This window comes from Dysidea avara, chromosome 4 (assembly GCF_963678975.1).
Source record: "Dysidea avara chromosome 4, odDysAvar1.4, whole genome shotgun sequence".
NCBI lineage: Eukaryota > Metazoa > Porifera > Demospongiae > Dictyoceratida > Dysideidae > Dysidea > Dysidea avara.
This window is the reverse complement of record NC_089275.1, coordinates 25,792,034-25,815,396: the sequence shown is the minus strand read 5'-3', so window position 1 is coordinate 25,815,396 and position 23,363 is coordinate 25,792,034. Positions and strand designations below refer to the sequence as shown.

General features: G+C 36.7%; 1 protein-coding gene across 1 annotated transcript in view; it reads right to left on the bottom strand.

Annotated features, from left to right (window-relative positions):
- The window catches only part of LOC136253703 (hemicentin-1-like), a 75,560-nt gene that overhangs the window by 13,440 nt on the left and 38,757 nt on the right, over window positions 1-23,363 (bottom strand). The window contains exons 14-18 of the mRNA XM_066046361.1: window positions 21,049-21,300; window positions 20,648-20,947; window positions 2,763-3,029; window positions 2,188-2,460; window positions 1,361-1,648 (exon numbers count right to left, since the gene is read on the bottom strand). Of these exons, the coding sequence (XP_065902433.1) occupies window positions 1,361-1,648; window positions 2,188-2,460; window positions 2,763-3,029; window positions 20,648-20,947; window positions 21,049-21,300 (1,380 nt within the window). The remainder of the gene's footprint in view (window positions 1-1,360; window positions 1,649-2,187; window positions 2,461-2,762; window positions 3,030-20,647; window positions 20,948-21,048; window positions 21,301-23,363) is intronic.

Genomic DNA, 23,363 nt, shown 5'->3' with positions numbered 1-23,363 from the left:
GCATTAAAAAGGTTGACTTATTCATTTATTTATTAAGGCTTTACAGCACAAGTGCTGAAGTCTGTAGGACACCTGGTCCTACAGCCTGTGTAAAGTTGTTACAGAAAGTGTGTTTGGAAAGGTGAAGAAAGGGGGAAAAAAACCATGACTGGACCTGGGCAGCTTTGAACCTGCAGCCATTCGAGTAGTCATGCCTACAGAGTAAATCGCTTATGGAAATAACTTGAAAATTGCTTTGAGTATAGGTTAACCATCTTAGCTCAAACCTTTTGAGGTTTAATAAAAGAAAATGTGTTGACAGGTATAGAGTTACAAGGCACTCCAAAGCAAATGTGATTTCCATGCATGTGTAGCTCAAAAACCACACAACTGTAAATCGCTGGATCAAAATACTCTAATGCAACAGTCACTGTGGGGAATAAACTTACCAGCTTTTGAACCAGGGACCTCCATGCTTGAAATCCAAATCCTTTAATACTGAGCTATTGCCATCATGGATGATCACCTCATGTAATTTCTACTTTATAAATGAAAATTCTAGCTAAAATATACTCAAAGTTCATAATTTCATAGATCTACCAATAGAAAATCTAGAACATTCCATGTGTGTTCTATTAGAAGTTTTCAAAAAACGTGAGCTATGTTAGATCATTACAAAAGTAAACAAATAAACTCTGTAATACAATACTACTACGACTTCTCTAGCATTCCATCGAATTCAAGCCAACACTATAGCTGTTATGGTACAGATCAGCAGGGTAGTACACTCAGTACTATTAAAACCTACTCACACCAAATCGTCATCATCATAATCATCATACTGTAATAAGTGCTATACTAATAAAACTTGTGACAACAGGCTGTAAATTGTATTCTAGCATAAAAGGTGCTGGATTTACTTTGTAAAAATTGAACAACTGTAACTTAACATGTTTTACATGAAAAAGTCGAGATACTCTAATAGAACAGTGACTGAAAATCCTTAAATAGACAAATACAATAGTATACCTGAATTTAGTAAAAATAAACCTCAAAGCTAGTTCATGGTTGGCTTTGGGTATATATTTAAAAGAAATGAAATTCATGCAAAAAAAAACAGCCAAGCTGTATAAAAGTGTGTGGCCTTCAAAAAGCTGGGGTCAAGAAAATTCTGAAACAATATTAATGATGGTGGCCATAAAATGGCTGTAATCATTTTAATGATAATTAATGTTTTATTAAACTTTATTATCATACACATCATTGCAGCCATTTCATGGCCGCCACACCTTTGATTTCACAACTTTTTTCACCCAGGCTTTTGAAGGCCACACCCTTTTTATACAGCTTGGCTGTTTTTACGTAGATAGTAATGACTCACCAAACAAAGTGTACACATCTGAAGTGTCATTCATTCCATCAATAGTGGCTATACAGTAATAAGTACCAGTATCACTGGTTGATGAGGATGAGATGTTATGAGTTACACTGTCACTACCATTGGCCGCTGTTGACAATGATGAACCATCATCAAACAACCACATGGTCATGATCCGAGGACCACCAATAGCACTACAAGTCATTAACTGACTGTTAGTAAAATTGAGTAACAATGAAGTATTGGTTGGTTGTGGAGTGAAGGTGATATCAGTGATGTTAGGTCTGAGAACTATATTGAAAATAAGTTAAAATATCTGTAGATTATAAGCGTTTACACAAATAGGCTATCATTTTCCAAGCATATGATATGTGCTAAATAGTCAAAATTTTAATTACTAGAAGGAAACATTTACAGAATAGTACATAAACAAATTTATTTAGCACTACTGTACAAATAAAATATATAATAACTGCATTATTCAGTCATGATACTAATGGAAACTCCCTAAATTTTTTTATAAATTATTTGGAGCATAGGAAGTTGTGACTTCAGGTGCCCCAAATCAAAATGGATGTAATAGTTTTACCTTTATTTTATAATACTAATATATTATTCATAAGCAAGGTATCTCATAGATATTGGTTTTGTACATAAATCTTGTAACAATAATACGCATTTGGATAACAATCCAATTTGCGGCAATCAGTCTAGTAGTGTCAATAATAAATATGAGAAGAGTCATCAAAGACACAGATCATCTACAGTAACTACACTTCAAAAATCCTATATATACCTTGCACAAAATGAGACACAGTGTGACTATGTACCTGTCAGAGTAGAAGTGTTGGATACAGCAATTCCCTCATTGTTAGTAGCAACACAATAGTAACCAGTATTGCTTTGGTTATAAATGGGATTAGAAATAGAGTATGTTGGATAAGCTGTATTCCCAATTTTCACTCCAATATCAGAACCAGACTCCACCACGAACCAGCTATAACTAAGTGTAGAGAAACCTTCAGCTCTACAACTGAAGTTCACCATCTCTCCTGGGTACACTGACTGTATTGTGACTGGATGTTCAACCATGTTCGGATGAACTGTGTGAGTTAAACAAATTTTTATGTAAAGATCAGTTTCTACTATGTTCAGTTTTATGAAGAATACCTATTCTTGCTACAAGGTGTATACATAGTACGTATATGTTGGGCCAATGACAGCAATTAGCTGAGACAAAAGAAAACTTTCTGATCATTCATACAAAGTTTGGATCAAAATATAAATATGAAATTAACAGGCTAGTAAATCATTTCATGACTTACACAGTAGAAACCTATTTAGTACAGCAATGGCCTAGGTATGCATTGCAAAATCAAAAAAAAATAATAATAATAATTCTCACCTATTAGACTAGCAGGAGTTGAATTAGAAAGAATTCCTAACATATTACTAGCTTCACAAAAATATAGTCCAGTCTGATTGTACAATACTGATGATATGTTGTAAGTGTTCTCATCCTCTCCAACTAATAACTTATCACTCCCTTCCATTGATGTATTTCTCATGAACCATTGGTAGGTAAATGGTGGAGAACCAAACTCCGTACATTCAAACGTTATGTTAGTGCCCAAACTGACATTGTGAGAGGATGGGGTAACCACAGGTCTCTCTACACAAGAAATAATATAATATTTAACAACAAATGCATCTAATTTGTAAAAACAATCATTCCAAATGATTTCTAAAAGCATTCTCTTTAGGCTATCATGTTCCAATGTTCACAATACCTTTTTACCATAAATGTCTAATTCACGAATGCTCTATTAGAGTATTTCACTGACTGTTGTATTAGAGAGTATCCATCTATATAGTGTGTAATGTACTGTATTTATTTTCCATGCAAAACAACCTAGCTCTATAAAAGGGTGTAGCATTGGTGAAAAAGTTGAGAAATCAAGATGGCGGCCATGAAATGGCTGCAATGATGTTAAATTTTAATAATGGCTTTGTGCATTATTATTGTCAACATCATTACAGCCATTTCATAGCTGCCACCTCTGATTTCATAACTTTTTCACAAGGCTTTTTAAGGCCACACCGTTTATATAGCTTGACGTTTTTTGTATGGATTTTACTTCTTGTTTTCTAAATACCATCAAAGCCAACTATAAACTGGCTTTGAGGATTGCTTTTTTACATAAGTCATTGTTCTTATCTACAGATACAACGATGATCATATGAGACGAACTAGTGCTCTACCAATATAGAAAAATACCTACTGAACCAATCCAAAGCCAAAGGATCTAGGTTAAAACTAATAATTTTTGTTCTATAAATTTGTGCTTGCTTGTTCATGGCTATGGTAAAGTTGTATTATAGTGTCTGTATTTATTTGCAAAAGTATTTTATAACAAAGTAAATTCCTACCAAATATGCATGCATGTTTGTGTATTGGGATTTTTAGTTTGCATATTAGAGTATCTTGATTTTTCATGTAAAACTTGGTAGCTGCAGTTGCTCACTTTTAACAAAGCAAATCCTACACCTTTTATGATTTCCAGCATGTTGTCACAAGTATTGCTAGTATAGCACTTATTATGATGATTATGATGATGATGACAATTGGTGCAAGTAGATCTTAATCATAGACCACCAATTAGTACCAAAACAGTTATAATATCATCTTCAATTTGATGGAATACTAGAGAAGTTACAATAGTATTGTATTGTAGAGTTTATTTGATTGCTTTCATAACACTCCAGTAAAATGCACATTTTTTGAGGATTTCTAGTAGAACACACAACTAGATTTTCCGTTGGTAGATTTAGCAAATATTAAAAACTTTCACTATTTAGCAAATTCTAACTAGAATTTTCATTTATAAAGTAGAAAATAAGTGAGGTGAACAGCTGTGATAGCAGTGGTTCAGTAGTTAAAGATTTGGGTGTTCAGTATGGAGGACCAATGCTCAAACACTGGTTAATTTTTCAACAATTTTCATTTACGTTTTTACCCTGCTGTGACTGTTCTATTAGAGCATCTCAATTCCACAATTTACAGTTATTTGGTTTTTTCCTTGTAACTCTATAGTTTCCAATGTGTTTTCTTTTTAACCACAAAAGGTTTGAGCTATGGTAGTTAACCTATACACATACTGATTTTTTAAAGTTATTCTCATAGGAAGTTTACCCTGTAGGCATGACAATAAGTCAGCAACTTTTCAATGCAAATGATTGTCTATAGCTCTGTGACTATTTATCAGATTTGCACCAAATTTGGTAAGTAACTTTGCCACGATACATTCTTAAAGGGCACAAAAGCTCAATAAAATTAAATTATGCATTTCCATTTTATAATGGATTCTGTAAAGCATGCAAAAAGAATAATGTAAGCCCCCTGAGCTCCATAAATGAAGAAGAAAAAAATGAAAAAATTAAGTGAAACTTTGAGGGCTTGTATTTCATGATTACATTATGTAATCTTGCTCAAATTTGGTATGGGGGTCCTGAAGGTGGTGGGCATTTAAGATGGTTCCAATTCAAGAAGGGAGCATGGAGCTATGTATGTGTGAAAATTGTGTATTCTTTCTTCCTGTTAATATACTCATGGTGTGGTGCATCAGATTTCTTGGTCATACGATACACTACCGTGTGTCTTGATTACCAGCTATTTATTCTCCAATGACTGCTCGATTAAGTGAGTATTAATCTACCAAGAGATTGACCTCAATCTTATCAGATATTAAGACACAAGATAGTACGTCTGTAGCCCAAGAAGCCAGCATACCAAAATGGTGTGTCATTCACAGAAATAATGAAAGTGTGACTTTCACTCATGCATATGTACATAGCCTGCACTCCTTTCTTCTATTAAAATGATTTTCATAATGGAGTTATCTGGAAAATACTGCAGGAAGTATACTAGAGTTCAGCAAAATCTTTGCACTCATTCATAATATGAACTTTGATTTATTAATTTATTGCATCACAATAAATTGAAGTTAACATGCCTGCTGTGGATTGTACTTGGTTAACCTAAGCGCAGTGGCATTAAATTAGTCATCAAGATACAAGTACACATCTCATAAATTAGTTTTAACAAGTTTTGGATCACGTGAGGTGCCATGCCATTAAAGATTGAATGGTCTAGCTGTACAAAACATGGCAACCAACATGTTAACTTCTTGTTTTCCCACTTTATCTTTGTGAACACTTTGCAAAATCTGTCATAAAGCATTATCCAATTAAGTTGAAATTTGGCACCAATGAAATACCTCCAAAAGGCAAATATTGCGGTACCAATTTTCTTGCAAATCTAAATGTTCACTCTGTAAGTTACCATCAGAAAACTATTATTTTGTGGAATTGGAATAATGACCATGGGTCATACAGGTTTTTGAAAAAAAATCCCTTGTGGTAAACGCAGGATGCGTTTATATAAATACTTCCCATGGGTTAAAAATGGGATCAATTTAAGTTGAAACTTAAATTCATCTGTACAATTCAACAGTACACTGCTTTGCTTCTTACTGCATCAGGCTCTTCGGCTGGAACATTGCATGGTTTATTCTTGGACCAGCTCTTTACAGTGCTTTGATAACTGCTGTATACTACTGTGTTAATTGTTGAGGATCGTTGCTGCCTCTTTTTACCATCTGTTACTACTTTTCTTACTCTTCTATTTTTCTTCTTCTAATTCTGCTGCTGCTCCTACTGTTGTATATAATCGAGGCTGGCTTCTGCTCCTGTTGCTAGTTGGCTGTCACTGCTTACAGCTGGCTGCTGCAACTGATTATAGATTGCAGTTAGTGCTATAATATACTGGAAATATGCTACTGCTGTTGCTATTTCTAGCAACCTGCTGCTACATCTTGCACATGGGTGCTGCTGTCAATTGCCTGCTGGCTGCTGCTTGTAACTGACGGGTACTGATGAAAGCCGGAATGGAACGGAACGGAATGGAACCAATAGGGACAGATTGTGCACTGTTTCCAACTTTCACACAATAACTAGAATTGTGTTAGAATTAGTTCGCTTCTGCTATAGACATGCTAGAAAACATATGCTCGACGGTTCTATTTAATGCCCACTGCAAGAATGCGTTGTACAATCGTCTAAGCTAGGGTCCGCAACGTGAAATTTCGACCTCCGAGAATCAACTACCAAACCACCCACAAATGCTAGGCTAGGTACCACTTAGAAAATGCCAGATTGGCGCTATTTTTCATGAGCGTATTGTCATGCAAATCGGCGAATATGTTTACAAATTACGAGATTTTTTGCTATATCTTTAAGGAAATGTCTTTTAAAAGCTACAATACACACTCTCAACCTTTCTTACTAACTGTACTCTAAACTAAAACCATCAGTGGCTGCACTGTCTGGAGCAATTTCCAGCCGCAGCATCGCGAAAATGAAATTTCGGACTCGAAAAAAGTTTCGATGTCACTGGAGCACATAGTAGTGATGCCAAAGTAACCCTCCCAGGTCAAACTGGTGTGGCATGAGTCCAACTACTACCACACCAAATATCATTGAATTCCAAAATTGTTTGCCATCTGGCTGAGCATGACGGCTGTAAAAAATTTGTCAAAAATGCTGATTTTATTCACTGACGGGAACTTTTGCTAGCCAGATGTGCTAGTTTACTTCTAAAAAGCTTGCTAAACCCATAGCCTGGAGCTTTCATTCATAGGATTGTTCTACATGACAGCTCTTCAAGCTAAGCGACCTCAAAAACCGCCAAATGCCGATATCCACGAATTTTGTCAATATCGACAAATTTTACAATGCGTTAAAGAAATTTTGCACACCAACGTGATGCTTTGCCTCTCTAAAATCCTGGACGTTTCAATCACCTTCGTCTGTGTAGGCACCTTTCTCAGTTCAGTCTCTTGAAAATGCCAGAGCAAGCCAATTGGGCCGCGGCACAACCATCAACACCACTTACTGCTTATTTTGTCTCATCGATTCCACGAAAATCCAGCAGAAATATTAAATAACCCAACTGGAGTTAGTCTAGTTCTAAATATCCACCTTCGGAACTCTACACGAATGGAAATTTCGATTGTGGTTTTTGATAATCGGCATTTGCATTTCGGTAATCATTTGTAATAACATGTAGAGTACAATATTTAGAGCTAAATTAACTCCATTTGCGCTCTATTACATTTCTGCTGGTTTTCCTGTCATTCTTTCGTGAAACCAATGAAACAAAATAGCTAAGCATTAACTGGTGTTGATGGTTGCACCCAATTGGCGTGCTCTGGCGTTTTCAAGAGACTGAAGAAAGCTGCCTACACAGACGAAGGTGATTGAATGGTCCAGCAAGGATGTAGAGAGGTAAACCAACATGTTTGACATTTAAAACTTCCTAAAACTGATGACAAAAGGTGAGATGGGCATTTTGATGGATTTTGGCCTTGATTAGAGAGTCACCAGTGTCACCCTATGGACGAATATAACTAAACAAGGATGCAGCATGACTTTAAAGAGGCAAAGCATCACGTTTGGTGTGAAAGATTTCTTTAACGCATTGTAAATTGGTCAACATCGGCAAAATTCATGGATATCGGCATTTGGCAGTTTTTGAGGTCGCTAGAAGAGTTGCCAGACCAGCCCTATGAATGAAAGCTACTGGTTATGGGTCTAGTAAGTTTTTGAGAAATAAACTAGCACACCTGGCTAGCAAAAGTTCCCATCAGTGAATAAAATCGGCATTTTTGACGAATTTTTGACAGCCGTCGAGCTCAGCCAGATGGCAAACAATTTTGGAATTTGATTGTATTTCGTGTGGTAGTAGTTGGACCCATGCCAGACCAGTTTTACTTGGGAGGGTTACTTTGGCATTGCTATTGTGTGCTCCAGCGGCATCGAAACTTTTTTCAAGTCCTAAATTTCATTTTCGCGATGCTACTGCTGGAAATTGCTCCAGACAATGCAGCCACTGATGGTTTTAGTTTAGAGTACAGTTAGTAAGAAAGGTTGAGAGCGCGTATTGTAGCTTTAAAATACATTTCCTTGAAGATATAGCAAAAAATCTCGTAATTTGTAAGCATATTTGCCGATTTGCACGACAAGACGTTAATGAAAAATAACGCCAATCTGGAATTTTCTAAGCGGTACCTAGTCTAGCATTTGTGGGTGGTTTGGTAGTTGATTCTCGGAGGTTGAAATTTCACGTTGCGGACCCTATCTAAGCTGAACAGTGATCATTTAGCTAAGCTGTTAACCTATATTTTGTAAGCACTGTTAATATAATAACATATTGCAGTTTGCTAACTCTCGTAAATCGCTGCCAATATAATGGTAGAATTATAGTCGCTTCAGAAAACCAGCGATACTTGTACAAAAAGGTTTGAATACTGCTACAACATGAAAATACTACAGTAGTTTACCTGTTGGAATGGTAAGGAAGTACTTCTACATCAGGATTAAACTAAACTGGATGGATTTTATTTACACACACCTTGCCACGTGGTGGGCATTTAATAGAACTTTCGAGTCGAACGATTACTAGCATGCCTATAAACAGAAACAAACTAATTCTAGCATAATTCTAGTTGTTGTGTGACAGTTGGAAATAGTGCACAACCTGTTTATGTAACTAAGTAGCTTGCTATACTGCTTCTCTGAATACTACACATGACTGCTCTATTAGAGTATCCAGATCCTGACTGTTCTATTAGAGTATCTCGATCTTTCCTTGCAAACAGTGTCCAGTAAAGGGGGGGGGGGGGGGGGCATAGCCCCCTCATCTCCACCACTTATGCTTGCAGTGGGTTACTGCTGCTGGTAGCTGCTGGCTACCATTGCTTGTATAGGTGGTTGCAGCTGCTTTTGTAGCTGCAGCTTCTGCGGTAATGGACATAAACTTTAAGCAGTATTAAACAGAGGTGTCAGAGTAAAAGTGAGAGCAGTAAAAGGCTCAGTCTTTAGCTGCCAAAGGCAGCTCAGCTAGCGGAGGGTCTAGGTCATGCTCCTCTAGGAAAACTTTGAGAATTTTAGAAATTGATATTCTCTCTGGAGATTGAAATTTGCTGAGTAGGTGATGCTGCTATTGCTGCTGATTCTCACAGCCTGCTGCTACAATTGCTTGTTCATGAATGACTTTCTGCTACTGCTTGTATCAACTGTAGCTGACTGCTGCTTCTTGTATATACCTAGTGCAGCTGCTACTACTACTTGAGGTGGCTGCCTCTACTTGTACTGTAGTATATACTACATTTCTATGCTGTTGTCACTATTTTTGCAGTTTGTGCATGACCTACTGCCACTCCTTGCAGTTGGGTGCTACTACTGCTTGTGGCTTGCTGCTGTTTGCAGTTGAATTCTTGCAGCTAGCTAGCTGCTTGCTGCTGTTGGAAGTTGTTTGCTGTTACTGCTGCTGCTGCTTGCTACTCGTTCCTGGTGTTGCAGTTTGAAGCTTGCTATTACTGCTTCTTGCATTGCAGAATGCTTACAAGTCCAATTATAGTGTAGTAGTATACACCTGTAATGGATTGAGATTGCAATGTAAATAGAATTATTTTATACCTAGTTGAGTGTCTGTCAAACTAGAACGTGACTTACTTAAGGAACTGTATAGTGTGCATATATGTAATAAAGTACATAACTAATCATTTTTGTACTAATCATAGTTACTATCTGATCTATTATGTGTGCACATTGTTAAACAGGATGGCATATCTGACCATATATTGCATAATAAGCTGTGCACAAGTTTTTTAGGAGGTCATGGAATATAAAACTGGTACTTAGCTATATGGAGAGTTCTGTGGACAGTTCAGCCAAGTACAGCTATGTTTTAATCATCCTGTAGATACATAGGTTAGCAATAAACAAACCCTGCACAGAATTCAGCTACATCAATTCTGTACAGAGTTCAGAAATGTAACAAGTCACCCTGTATGGAGTTCAGCTGCATTACAAGTCACTCTATAAAGCGTTCAGCTAAAACAAATCACTCTGCAGAGAGTTCAGCTATGATACAGGTCACACCATAGAGAGCTCATCTACATTTCAGGCCACTCCGTAACTGTGTTTCATTCCATCCACCCTGTAGAAAATGTAGCCAAGCTCAGCTTCATTACAAGTCACCCTGTAGTGAGTTCAGCTGAGTTCAGATACTTTGTAACCCACTCTGTAAAGAGTTCTGCTATAAACAAGTCTCGCTGTAGGGAATTCAGATACCCAAATCACTGTGTAGAGGGAGTTCGGTTATATGTAAGTCACTCACTCTAAAGAGTTTAGTTGAGTTCAGCTACTTACAGGTCACCCTGTAGAGAGTAATAAGTAACCCTGTAAAGAGTTCAGCTATGCTTCAAGTCACCCTATAGAGTTCAGTTGCATTACAAGTCATGCTGTAGAGGGCTCAGCTATGTAACAGGTCAACTTGTATAGAGCTAAGCTACATAATAACCTGTAGGGAATTGAGCTATGTGTACATAACAAACCACCCTGTAGAGAGTTCAACAACAAACAAATCATCCTGTAGAAAGTTTATTATTAGCTATATTACAAGTCACCCTGTAGAGATTTCAATTATAAACAGTCACCCTGTAGATAGTTAAGTTATATACATTAACATTAGGAAGTCACCCTATAGAGAGTTTAGCTGGCATCCGGTACAGTATTCAGCTACGTTTAAGTCACTCTGTGTATAGTTTAGCTACTCCTATAGAGTGTTTAGCTTTGTAACAAGTCACCATGTACTGCCTGTAGAAAGTTCAGCTACAAACAACTAATTCTTTAGTGAGTTCAACTAACTTGCAAAGTCACCCTGTAGAAGAGAGTTCAGCTACGTATTAATATTACTATAGAAAGTTCAGCTACAAATATGTTACCTTGTAGAGAGTTCAGCTATGTTACAAGTCACACTGTAGAGAGTTCAAGTACGTAATTCCATAGAGAGTTCAGCAACAAACAATTCAACCTGTAGAGAGTTGAATGACTATACAAGTTACCCTGTAGAGCATTCAGTTATGTAACAAGTAGCTCTATTAGCTACGTGATTGGATTATTAAATAACAAAAAAAATATTAGTTCAAATAGATCTAGGCACTTGATCACATGCAAAAAAGTCTTACTCTTTCTCTTGTAGTAAAGATCTAATCCAAAACAGCCCAGTTGTGATAAAGGATGCAACCTTCCAAACATAGGCCAATACGAAAAAGAAAGGTGGCAGCCAAGAAATGGCTGTAACAATATTATACTGTCACTCACTTTGTAATATAATATCACTGCAACCATTGCTTGGCTACCACCTTTGATATGACATATCTTTCATGCTAGTTTATTTTTGGAAGGATGCATCCTTTTTCACAGCTGGGCTTTTTTAGATTAGATATCATTTCTTTTTGTAACTGTATAGCTATGTTGGTTTTTATCTATCTTTTCTTCCTACAGGTAAACAGAATAACTAGATTTTAAATGACATATGTACTATAACTTTAAATATTGTGTTATTCATATTTGTTAGTTGCTGAACATCATATATATAAGGGATCTCAAAACATGTTTGCATGCTACATGCATAGGCCTGCATCAAATATGCCAATACAGTAAAAAGCATAATAGGCTGGAGTGGAATGCCAGCATATGCATAATGCTAGCATAATAGGTGGATATTTCAAACTATGGAGCTTAATTCCATGAAAATAGATTGATAATCCCTAATAGAGCATTCATTTAAACTGCAAAGTGCAATAGTGAACTAAAATGCATTGTACATAGCTCCTTAGATTGATACTCTGTACTTTGTAGTGAAGTACTCTAACAGAGCATTCACTAACTAAAATGTTCCAATATAATTGTAAGAAATGCAGCTAACCCAAGAGCATAGTGCAAGCATAATGGGAACACTGAAGTAGCCTATTAGTGGAAAAATTTGGGAAATTTCTGAAAGCATTTTGGGCAAAATTTTGAGCACAACTTGACTCAGCCCTATACATGCATGTATCGTTAGTTTTCACGTTATACCTCATTGATAATTATATGGATTTCCATTAAATAACTGAAAGATTGTACCTTGATAGTTACCTGACATGTGCAAGAAAATTTCACTAGTATGCATAAGCCGTTTAGCCAGTATGTTTGACAACAAATTGCAGTGAAGCTGACTGCTCTATTAGAGTATCTAAATCGTGTGACTCTTGTGCATATGTTTGCTGGCTATTTAAATGTAATGCTTTAATAGAGCACACTAATCACTAAAGAGGAGGAAGACATATTATTTATCAAGACATACTATTATACAAAATACACATACAGGGGGTCTAGTCTCAGGGGTATCATGCACTGACAGCCACAGAGTGGTCAGTACAGGGGCCCTGGCAAGGCTTACACTAATTTAATTAAATTTTTTTTTTACTATATAGTAGTATAGCAGCACAACCAAAAAATCGTACACTTTTTCATAAAACCGTGGAACTTTCCACATAATTAGTAGTCCTCAATATATGTATTTTAAGATATAGTGCCATTGCTGATTTGACCTTTGGTGACCTTTACGGCTAATTTTGTACAGAAAATTGATTATTTTTGTCTTTATTAACTCCCTGAGGTAGTAATTAACTTGTTCAATCATGGTACCAAATAAAAGGTCTTGCTGATAGAAATAACTTGGTTTTTATTTGAAGTCAATAGGTGGTTTCATCCTTAAGTTATGAGTATTTTTATTAGTTGCAAAATTCGATAATTTTATGCATAATTATCTGTCCACAGGTAATTCACACCTCAAGGGCAGATAAATTATATCAAATTTGCAGCTAATAAAAATGATTATAACTTTGTAATAAAACCACCTATTAACTTCAAATAAAAAAACCAAGTTGTTTCTATCAGCAAGACCTTTTGTTTGGTACCATTTTTAACAAGTTAATTACTGCCTCAGGGAGATAAAGACAAAAATAATCAATTTTCTGTACAAAAATGGCCATAACACAGCAAAAATAGTGTTCCAACACTACATATTCTAACCCGATCTTTATTCAGCATTGGAACAACTATTTTTAAAAACTCCTTATAACGAGACAAAACGAACCTCAAATCTATAAATGACTCTAATGTTATTCACTATTGGGGGCTGTGATCTGTTTTTGTTTGAGCCAAGGTAGAATATTTAGACTATTAGTTCCAACATAGACGGAATAAATACAGTCAGTATTTGTGTATGAATTATGCTGTGTAAGGTAACCAAAGGTCAACTCAGTGATGGCACTATATCTAAAAATATATCTATTGAGGACTACTATTTATGTGGAAAGTTGGCATTATGAAAAAGTGCATAATATTGCCAATTTTAGGGGCTACGCCACTATACTATAAAAAGAAATAAACATTCAGATCAGGAGATCCACCAGATGGAGACTCTAGAGTTAAAAATTCCATAGAAGCAGAACATGGCAATATGAGTAACCTGCTCAAACAGTGATCTTACAGTCTTCTTTGCAATACCAGAAGCGCTAGCCACTTAAGCAAGTGTGACCGACATAAAGTGACCTAAACATCTAATCTCGATAGAAATAAGATCAGCAGTTACCCAGAATGTTGGAGGTCATGTAATAAAGAGCCATACCAATCTTCCTTCTGAGCTCTTGCAGCTGACAGACATTGCTGGGTATTTGTAGGAATTGTTAGTTCAAACAAGTAGGTTGAATCATTAGAAATTAAGACCAAGTTAGGGTGGTAGAAAGATTGGTAGGGATAGTGCTAGAGGGCTGACATTGGCAAGATAGCCTGGAAGATCAGTGTAAAGTTTAATGCATTCAGGTGAATGCTGTTGGAGTCCATGAACAAAAACTTGCAAGACTGAATCATGTCTCCAGGTATACCCACCCCAGCTAGTAAGTGCCATGACCTTAATAGTTAATACACTTTTGTCTCTATTTATTCAAACCCAGGATTTTTAAATTTTCAAATACAATTACTCTGTAAATATATGAAACCAAATAAGCTGAAATAAAGTTATTTAGAAGTGCAGACATCCGGGAATGAAGTTTGCTAGTAATAAATTTGATAAAAGTAAATATTCGTTTGTTAAATAAGATTACACAACCCTGTGCTAGAAATATTTGTGAGGTTGGATATCACTACTAAAGTATCTATCGTGTGCCATGCGCTCTGCCATTATTGCAAAACCTAGCTATGCTGCATTGATTTAGGCCATTTTGACATTCCAAAATTCCTTGATATGAATTGTGTACTCTAGTATTGGTCATTTCCATCTAAAATCAGGGGCTGATACAGGGGGTGGATGGAGTGGCTAGCCACCCACCACCATGAATTGAACTACTTTACTTACACATGCAAATCAAAACATTAATAGCTAAAGCACTAATACTGATCACATGAAGCACTTGTAGTACACATTTTTCTGTTATGTTTAGTCACAAACTCTTTGCATATTTGTTCAATATTCAGTGGGAAGCCAAATCCTTGCATTGCCAACATGTCAAGGTTACCTAGTCTTTCATCACTCATAATAGCTACTAGCATGTCACTTACCAGTGTTCTTTAGGTTCAGTACAAGTGGCCAGCACAAAATTTACATTTATAATTTTCAGTCAAAATCACTTCCAGATTCAATCTCAGGAAGGCAATTTTCAAAAATTTCCTGGGGGGGAGGGGCATGCCCCCAGACCCCTCTAGTAAGCACACACTGACCCTACTTTGATAAATCCCCACTTCATTATAATGGTAGTGTCCATTGTGTAAAAAAACATGAAACTAAACCAGCACCCCCTGTGATTTATTTCTGGATCAGCCCCTGAAAATGTATTTGGTATGGGATCGGTAGTGAATATGTGGTATTGGTACATCATTAATCATCACAGCATTTTATCTCCATTGATTGTTCTATTAAGTGAGGATTGATCTACTGTACTAAGAGATTAACCTCAATTTTACACAGAATAATGTGTTGTGTGGTCCAAGAATCCGGCACATCACAAGTGTGTTGTTAGCAGGAAGCAAAGTGTGACTTTCACACACGCATACATACACTCCTTTCTTCTAATCAAGTGATTTCATAGTGGAGCTCACAGGAAGATACAGCGGGAAAAACATACTACAATTCAGCAAAATCAATACAGACATTCCCTATATGAACTACTAGAACTTTGGTTTATTTATTTCCTTCTCATCAAGACACACGGTAGTGTGTCGTGTGGTCAAGAAAGCTGGAATACACTAATAGAGGTACGTACTCTAATAGAACAGTCATACAAAGTAAAAATCCTAGTAAACAAATAGTGCACATGCACACCTAATTTTGAAGTAAGCACAAAATTACAGTTGGAGCAATTATCAGCGTCAACTTAGATCCTTTGGCTTTGGTATTGGATCTGTAGGTATTTTTCTGCACTGGTATAGCACTAGTTTGTCTTATATTATCGTCATTGTATCCGCAGATAAGAAGAACAACGATTAGGATGAAAAGAGTCTCAAAGCCAGTTTCTGGTTGGCTTTTGGGTATTTAAAATACAAAAAAGTGAAATCCATACAAAATAGCCAAGCTGTATTTAAGGGTGCGGCCTTCAAAAGCTTGAGTGTAAAATTGTGAAATCAAAAGGTGGCAGCCATAATGGCTGCAATAATGTTGATCACAATAAATTTTATAATGCACTCAATCAACCAATTTCCTTGGCACTGATTTATCTTGTACTATGTGAGTGATGAATTAGTATGGATATAAAGATTGTTTGACAACCTTGATGTCAAAACAGCCAAGCTGTTAAAAAATGGTGTGGACTGGGTAAAAAGGTTGTGAAATCATAAGAAATGCCACATAATTAAAATTTATTGACATCATTTCAGCTATTTATTTGCATGGTTCTACAATATTTCACCCTGTACTACTACAAGGTAAATTCCTTTTTCACACAGCTTGGCAGTTTTGATATAGATTCACAATGCTGAAATGTTTGAAATGTTTCAGTATCATGTTGACACTGAAACATTCTATTCCATAGTTACTCTGTCTATTATGCTGGAATGTTTTACATAGACTTTTCGTACTATAGACCAGATACATACATATCAAGACACACGGTAGTGTGTCGTGCGGCCCAAGAAGCCAGCGTGCCACCCATGAGTATATTAACAGGAAGAAAGAAAATGCAATTTTCACACCTATGTAGCTCTGTGATCCCTTATCCGATTGGACCCAAATTTGCTAGAGAGGTGCCGGCCAGCAAGAGGAGTCTACACACCAAATTTGAAGAAAATCGCTCCAGCCATTTCCGAGATACGAGCGAACAAAATTTCGTTTTAATTTCTTCGTTTATTTTTTTCTTCATTTACTTCTTCATTTCGCACACTTCGCAAAATCCGCCATAAAACACGAATGCGTGCTCGGATCAGGCTGAAATTTGGCACACTTAAAGGGCTCATTACAGGGGCGGATCCAGGGGGGGGGCTTTGGGGGCTGAAGCCCCACCCCCCTTCATATTTAGGCTTTACTTGATCAATATGCTGAGTATTATAATGAAATTGTGTCTTAACATAATTATATGATCACTAATAATACAAATACTCATAAAACCACCTTATAAACATCTTTCCAAGGTATTATTATGCTAAAGTTTATGCAACAAGGACCCGGATCAGCATTGGAGGTGTACAAGATCGAGATACTGTAATAGAGCAGTCAGCTAACTACTCTAATAGAACATTCACTGGAAACATGTAGTTGATTCTGTTATGGAATTTTTCCAAATCTGCCTGCACCTATACATACAATGAAGTGCATTGGTCTGTTTAAAGGGCTTCATTCATCTACTTGTGTAGTTAATATGTACGGCAATACTTAATTCAGGTACACAATCTCCATTGAAAATGCTCTCAGATTCAAACTTGTATTGTTCAAATTTCAAAATTTTCCACTTTCGACGTTATTATTCTAACATGCACCTATTCAGTGTTGTGCAATTGTGAGAGGAGTGCATCATGTACTTGGTTGTCTGTACCTACCCAAACTTTTCCATTAACAAAACTGCTTTAGAGAGCCATACCTATAATCTAAAGGCAGTATATAAAATATCTACAGGCAGAAAATATTATGAATTTTATGTGGAAATGTCCCCAAATTGCAGTATTTAGCATCTATTTTTCAAAATTTTCCTGGGGGGGGGGGCATGCCCCCAGACCCCCCTAGTTCCTTTGCACACCTCTACCCAAGAGATTAGTACCTTGAGTTAGCCCCCCCCCCCCCCCCCCTTTTATAAATCCTAGATCCGCCCCTGCATTAAGGCGGATCTCTGTACCAACTTTGAGAGGAATCCGATGAACATTCACGGAGTTATGACCGATTATTTGCGTAAAATAAGGTCGAAGGTCTGTCATGCCTACAGGGTAAACTCCTTTGAGCAATCAGTTGAAAATTGCTATGTAGATGGAGCAACCATCGTAGGAGTGCCTTTTTGTGGTTTGAAAGGAATCGGGATAAAAACCACGGAGATATGACACAAAACCCGACCTGTGTCAAAATTACGCGATCGATTTTTATGAATAACAAAAACTATTAGTTTTCGTGTCTATCAGGTAAACCGCTTAGAGCAATGAGCTGAAAATCAGTATGTAGCTGGAATAATCATCATAGAAAGTCCTTGCAGTAGTACAGAAGAATCGGATTACAAACCACTGAGTTATGATTCGAAAGGCAACTACGTGTAGCAAATGCGAGATCGAGATACTCTAATAGAACAGTCACCCTAATAAAGCATTCAGTTGCATTTATAATTTACTCAATTATATTACATTGCAAGTTATTCTGTAGAGAATTCAGCTACAAACAAGTCACCCTGTAGTCAGATCAGCCAGAAAAAGGTACCTAATAGAGAGTTCAGCTACAAAGAAATCATCATGTAGAGAGTTCAACTCAAACAAACATTGTCCTGTAGAGAGATCAGCTAGAAGAAGTTACCTTGTAGAGAATTCATTTACAAAGAAACAATCATGCAAAGAGTTCAGCTACAAACAAATCACCCTGTAGAGAGTTAAGTTACAAAGAAACCACCATGTAGAGAGTTCAGCTGCAAAAAAATCAATCACTCTGTAGAGAGTTCAGCTAGAAGAAGTAACCTTGTAGAGAGTTCAGCTGCAAATAAATCACCCTGTAGAGAATTCAGCTACAAACAAATCACCCTGTAGAAAGATCAGCTAGAAGAAGTTACCTTGTAGGGAGTTTAGCTACAAAGAAACCACCATGTAGAGAGTTCAGCTGTAAACAAATCACCTGTAGAGAGTTCAGCTAGAAACAAGTCACCCTGTAGAGAGATCAGCTAGAAACAAGTCACCCTGTAGAAAGTTCAGCTAGAAGAAGTCACATTGTAGAGAGTTCAGCTATAAAGAAACTACCATGTAGAGAGTTCAGCTGCAAACAAACACCCTGTAGAGAACTCAGCTACAAACAAATCGCCCTGTAGATAGATCAGCTAGAAGAAGTTACCTTGTAGGGAGTTCAGCTACAAACAAATCACCCTGTAGAGAGTTCAGCTATAAAGAAATCATCATGTAGAGAGTTTAGCTATGAAAAGATCACCCTGTAGAGAGTTCAGCTAGAAGAAGTCACCTTTTAGAGAGTTCAGCTAGAAGAAGTCACCTTTTAGAGAGTTCAGCTACAAAGCTACCACCATGTAGAGAGTTCAGCTGCAAAAAAATCAATCACTCTGTAAAGAGTTCAGCTAGAAGAAGTCACCTTGTAGAGAGTTCAGCTGCAAATAAATCACCCTGTAGAGAATTCAGCTACAAACAAATCACCCTGTAAAAAGATCAGCTAGAAGAAGTTACCTTGTAGAGAGTTCAGCTACAAAGAAACCACCATGTAGAGATTTCAGCTGCAAACAAATCACCTGTAGAGAGTTCAGCTAGAAACAAGTCACCCTGTAGAGAGATCAGCTACAAACAAGTCACCCTGTAGAGAGTTCAGCTAGAAGAAGTCACATCGGAGAGAGTTCAGCTACAAAGAAACTACCATGTAGAGAGTTCAGCTGCAAACAAACACCCTGTAGAGAACTCAGCTACAAACAAATATGCCCTGTAAAAAGATCAGCTAGAAGAAGTTAACTTGTAGAGAGTTCAGCTACAAAGAAACCACCATGTAGAGAGTTCAGCTGCAAACAAATCACCTGTAGAGAGTTCAGCTAGAAACAAGTCACCCTGTATAGAGATCAGCTACAAACAAGTCACCCTGTAGAGAGTTCAGCTAGAAGAAGTCACATTGTAGAGAGTTCAGCTACAATGAAACTCCCATGTAGAGAGTTCAGCTGCAAACAAATCACCCTGTAGAGAACTCAGCTACAAACAAATATGCCCTGTAAAAAGATCAGCTAAAAGAAGTTACCTTGTAGAGAGTTAAGCTACAACGAAACCACCATGTAGAGAGTTCAGCTACAAACAAATCACCCTGTAGAGAGTTCAGCTAGAAACAAGTCACCTTGTAGAGAGTTCAGCTAGAAGAAGTCACATTGTAGAGAGTTCAGCTACAAAGAAACTACCATGTAGAGAGTTCAGCTGCAAACAAATCACCCTGTAGAAAGTTCAGCTATGAACAGATCACCCTGTAGAGAGTTCAGCTACATTTCAAATCACCCAGTAGAGAGATCAGCTGCAAATTATCCTGTGGGGATTAATTGACATGTAATAAATATATGCTCTCTTTTTATATTATGAACTCTTGATATATGCATTATATATATATAATTTGTACATTTACTGATAAAATCAGAATGAGTTAAAGTATTTATAAAATCTGCTTCATCTTTTTCTATTTCTTGTGGTAAAGAAAAATATATAGGTTAAAAAGCCCCAAAGCTGGCCATAGGCCGGCTTTGGGGTATACAAATACAAAAAGAAGTGAAATCTAATCAAAAACAGCCAAGCTGTAAAAAAAGGAGTGCGGCCCTTGAAAAGGCTATGGTGAAAAAAGATGTGACATCCAAGGTGGCGGCCAAGAAATGGCTGTGATGGTAGGTTAATGGTAAAAATTTTAATAACAATTCAGGTGAATTTTGTGCCAATTAACCAAGCGGCACCAAATTCACCTGAATTGTCGTTATTAAATTTTTTACCATTAACCTACCATCACAGCCATTTCTTGGCCGCCACCTTGGATTTCACATCTTTTTTCACCATAGCCTTTTCAAGGGCCGCACTCCTTTTTTTACAGCTTGGCTGTTTTTGATTACATAAACATTTTCTTTATTAAATTTGAAAATGTACATTATTCAATAGTGCACCATACATAAATGCACACAGTATTTTGTCTTAGTACCAACCCACACTCACCTACTACACTGATATTCATCATGTCACTGTTAACAATATCAATAAACACACTACTATTAGCTTCACAGTGGTACAGACCAGTATCAGTAAAATCAGCCATTATAATTGTCAGCATACTAGTAATACTATTCATTGATGTGGAGTCAACAATATATCTGTTACTACTATTAGTGAAGATGGTATTGTTGAGGTACCATTGTATAGATGGTGTAGGGAATCCTTCTGCTGTACACTGTAGTGTAAAACTGTGATTAATAACCTCCTCCTGATTCATTGGATGAGTAGTGAACACTGGTCCAACTGTTAAAAATTTTTAAACTCATTAACTCACTCAAGGTTTCAACCATACACAAAGTAAGGAACAAAACAAGGAAATAAACATGTGATATGAAGTAACTCACCATAGACAGTGACAGTATTACTACTAGATCCAGCATCATTAGTGACAGTACAAGTGTAATTTCCTCCATCAAGTGTAGTTACATTACTAATAGTAAGGTTGTTGGTGTTAGTAGTTGTGTCATTTGAGAATGTGTTAGTTCTGCTCCAACTGTATTCTAATTGTGGTCCACCCTCTGATGAACAATGTAATTGTAACTGACTCCCATGAGGGTATGTGTTGTTACCAGTGATGTTTACACCATATGGAGCAACTGTGTAGAGAAACAACACAAAATTGTTTGTATTGGTATAATAGAGGTTTATTGTAATTGCTATAAAATATTAGGTTTAGCAACATGCATAAAGTGTTATTAGCATATATACGTACATTTCAAGTTTACTAAAACTAAAGAAAAAAAAACAGATTGAAATTGTACATTTATATATCCTAAATGGACTATCATATATAGTAGTATCAAGATAGACAGTAGTGTGTCGTGCAGCCAAGAAAGTCGGCGCTCCACACCACGAGTATATTAACTGGAAAAAACTAAATGAGATTTTCATGCATAAGTAGTTCTGTGCTTCCTCCTCGAATTGGAATCATTTTTATACTGCAAATGCCCTCCACCTTCAAGACCACACATACCAAATTTGAGCAAGATTGCCTAACAAAATCGTGAAATATAAAGCTTTGAAAATTGACTTAGCTCAATTTTCTTGAGCATTGGTACAATTTATAATTGTTTTAATTGTGGCACAATCACATACCAAGTTTGGTACGAATCTGAATAATGGTCATAGAGCTATGAACAATTATTTGCAGTAAAAAGGTTGACTTATTTATTTATTTATTGAGGCTTTACAACATAAGTGCTGAAGTCTGTAAGACACTTGGTCCTACAGCCTGTGTAAAGTTGTTACAGAAAGGGTGTTTGGAAAGGTGGAGAAAGGAGAAAAAAACCATGACTGGACCTGGGCAGCTTCGAACCTGCAGCCATTCGAGTAGTCATGCCTACAGAGTAAATCGCTTATGGAAATAACTTGAAAATTGCTTTGAATATAGGTTAACCATCGTAGCTCAAACTTTTTGAGGTTTAATAAAAGAAAATGTGTTGACAGGTATAGAGTTACAAGGAACTCCAAAGCAAATGCAATTTTCATGCATGTGTAGCTCAAAAACCACATAACTGTAAATCGCTGGGTCAAAATACTCTAATAGAACAGTCACTGTGGGGAATAAACTTACCAGCTTTTGAACCAGGGACCTCCGTGCTGGAAATCCACATCCTTTAACACTGAGCCACTGCTATCATGGATGATCACCTCATGTAATTTCTAGTTTATAAATGAAAATTCTAGCTAAAATATACTCAAAGTTCATAATTTCATAGATCTACCAATAGAAAATCTAGAACATTCCATGTGTGTTCTATTAGAAATTTTCAAAAAAATTGTGAGCTATGTTAGAGCATTACAAAAGTAATCAAATAAACTATGTAATACAATACTATTATGACTTCTCTAGCATTCTATCGAATTCAAGCCAACACTATAGCTGTTATGGTACAGATCAGCAGGGTAGTACACTCAGTACTATTAAAACCTACTCGCACCAATCATCATCATCATAATCATCATACTATAATAAGTGCTATACTAATAAAACTTGTGACAACAGGCTGTAAATTGTATTCTAGCATAAAGGTGCTGGATTTATTTTGTAAAAATTGAACAACTGTAACTTAACATGTTTTACATGAAAAAATTGAGACACTTTAATAGAACAGTGACTGAAAATCCTTAAATAGACAAATAGTGCTTTACACTGTAGTGTAAAACTGTTATTAATAACCTCCTCCTGATTCATCGGATGAGTAGTGAATACTGGTCCAACTGTTAACAAGATTGATTGACATTTTAAACTATTCACTCGCTCAAAGATCCATACATTGGCAAAGTACATTACAGTCTACTTGTAACTTCACATTTAAACGTGTGGCTCCATGTGGACATGCAACTATGCAGCATTGGTTTTACACAGCCACCATTTTGCGTTGTCATGCAGCAATTTTGCATGCCACACATGTATGGCAATATACCATGTGTTTGTAGTTTGCTAAGTGTAATGACCCTAAAATACTGGCCACGAGTGGACTAGAGCCCTCTCAAGTCTAGAGTAAGTCAAAGCCTGTCAGTAATGCTATTAGTATAGGTAGCTATGTGTTCACTTTACCTTGTAATGCTTTTTTAGTGATAGGTTGAGCCCGGCATGCCTGCCCTTGTGCCTGCCATCATGCATGGAGAGGAGACTTCAATGTAAAGCTGCAGTTCC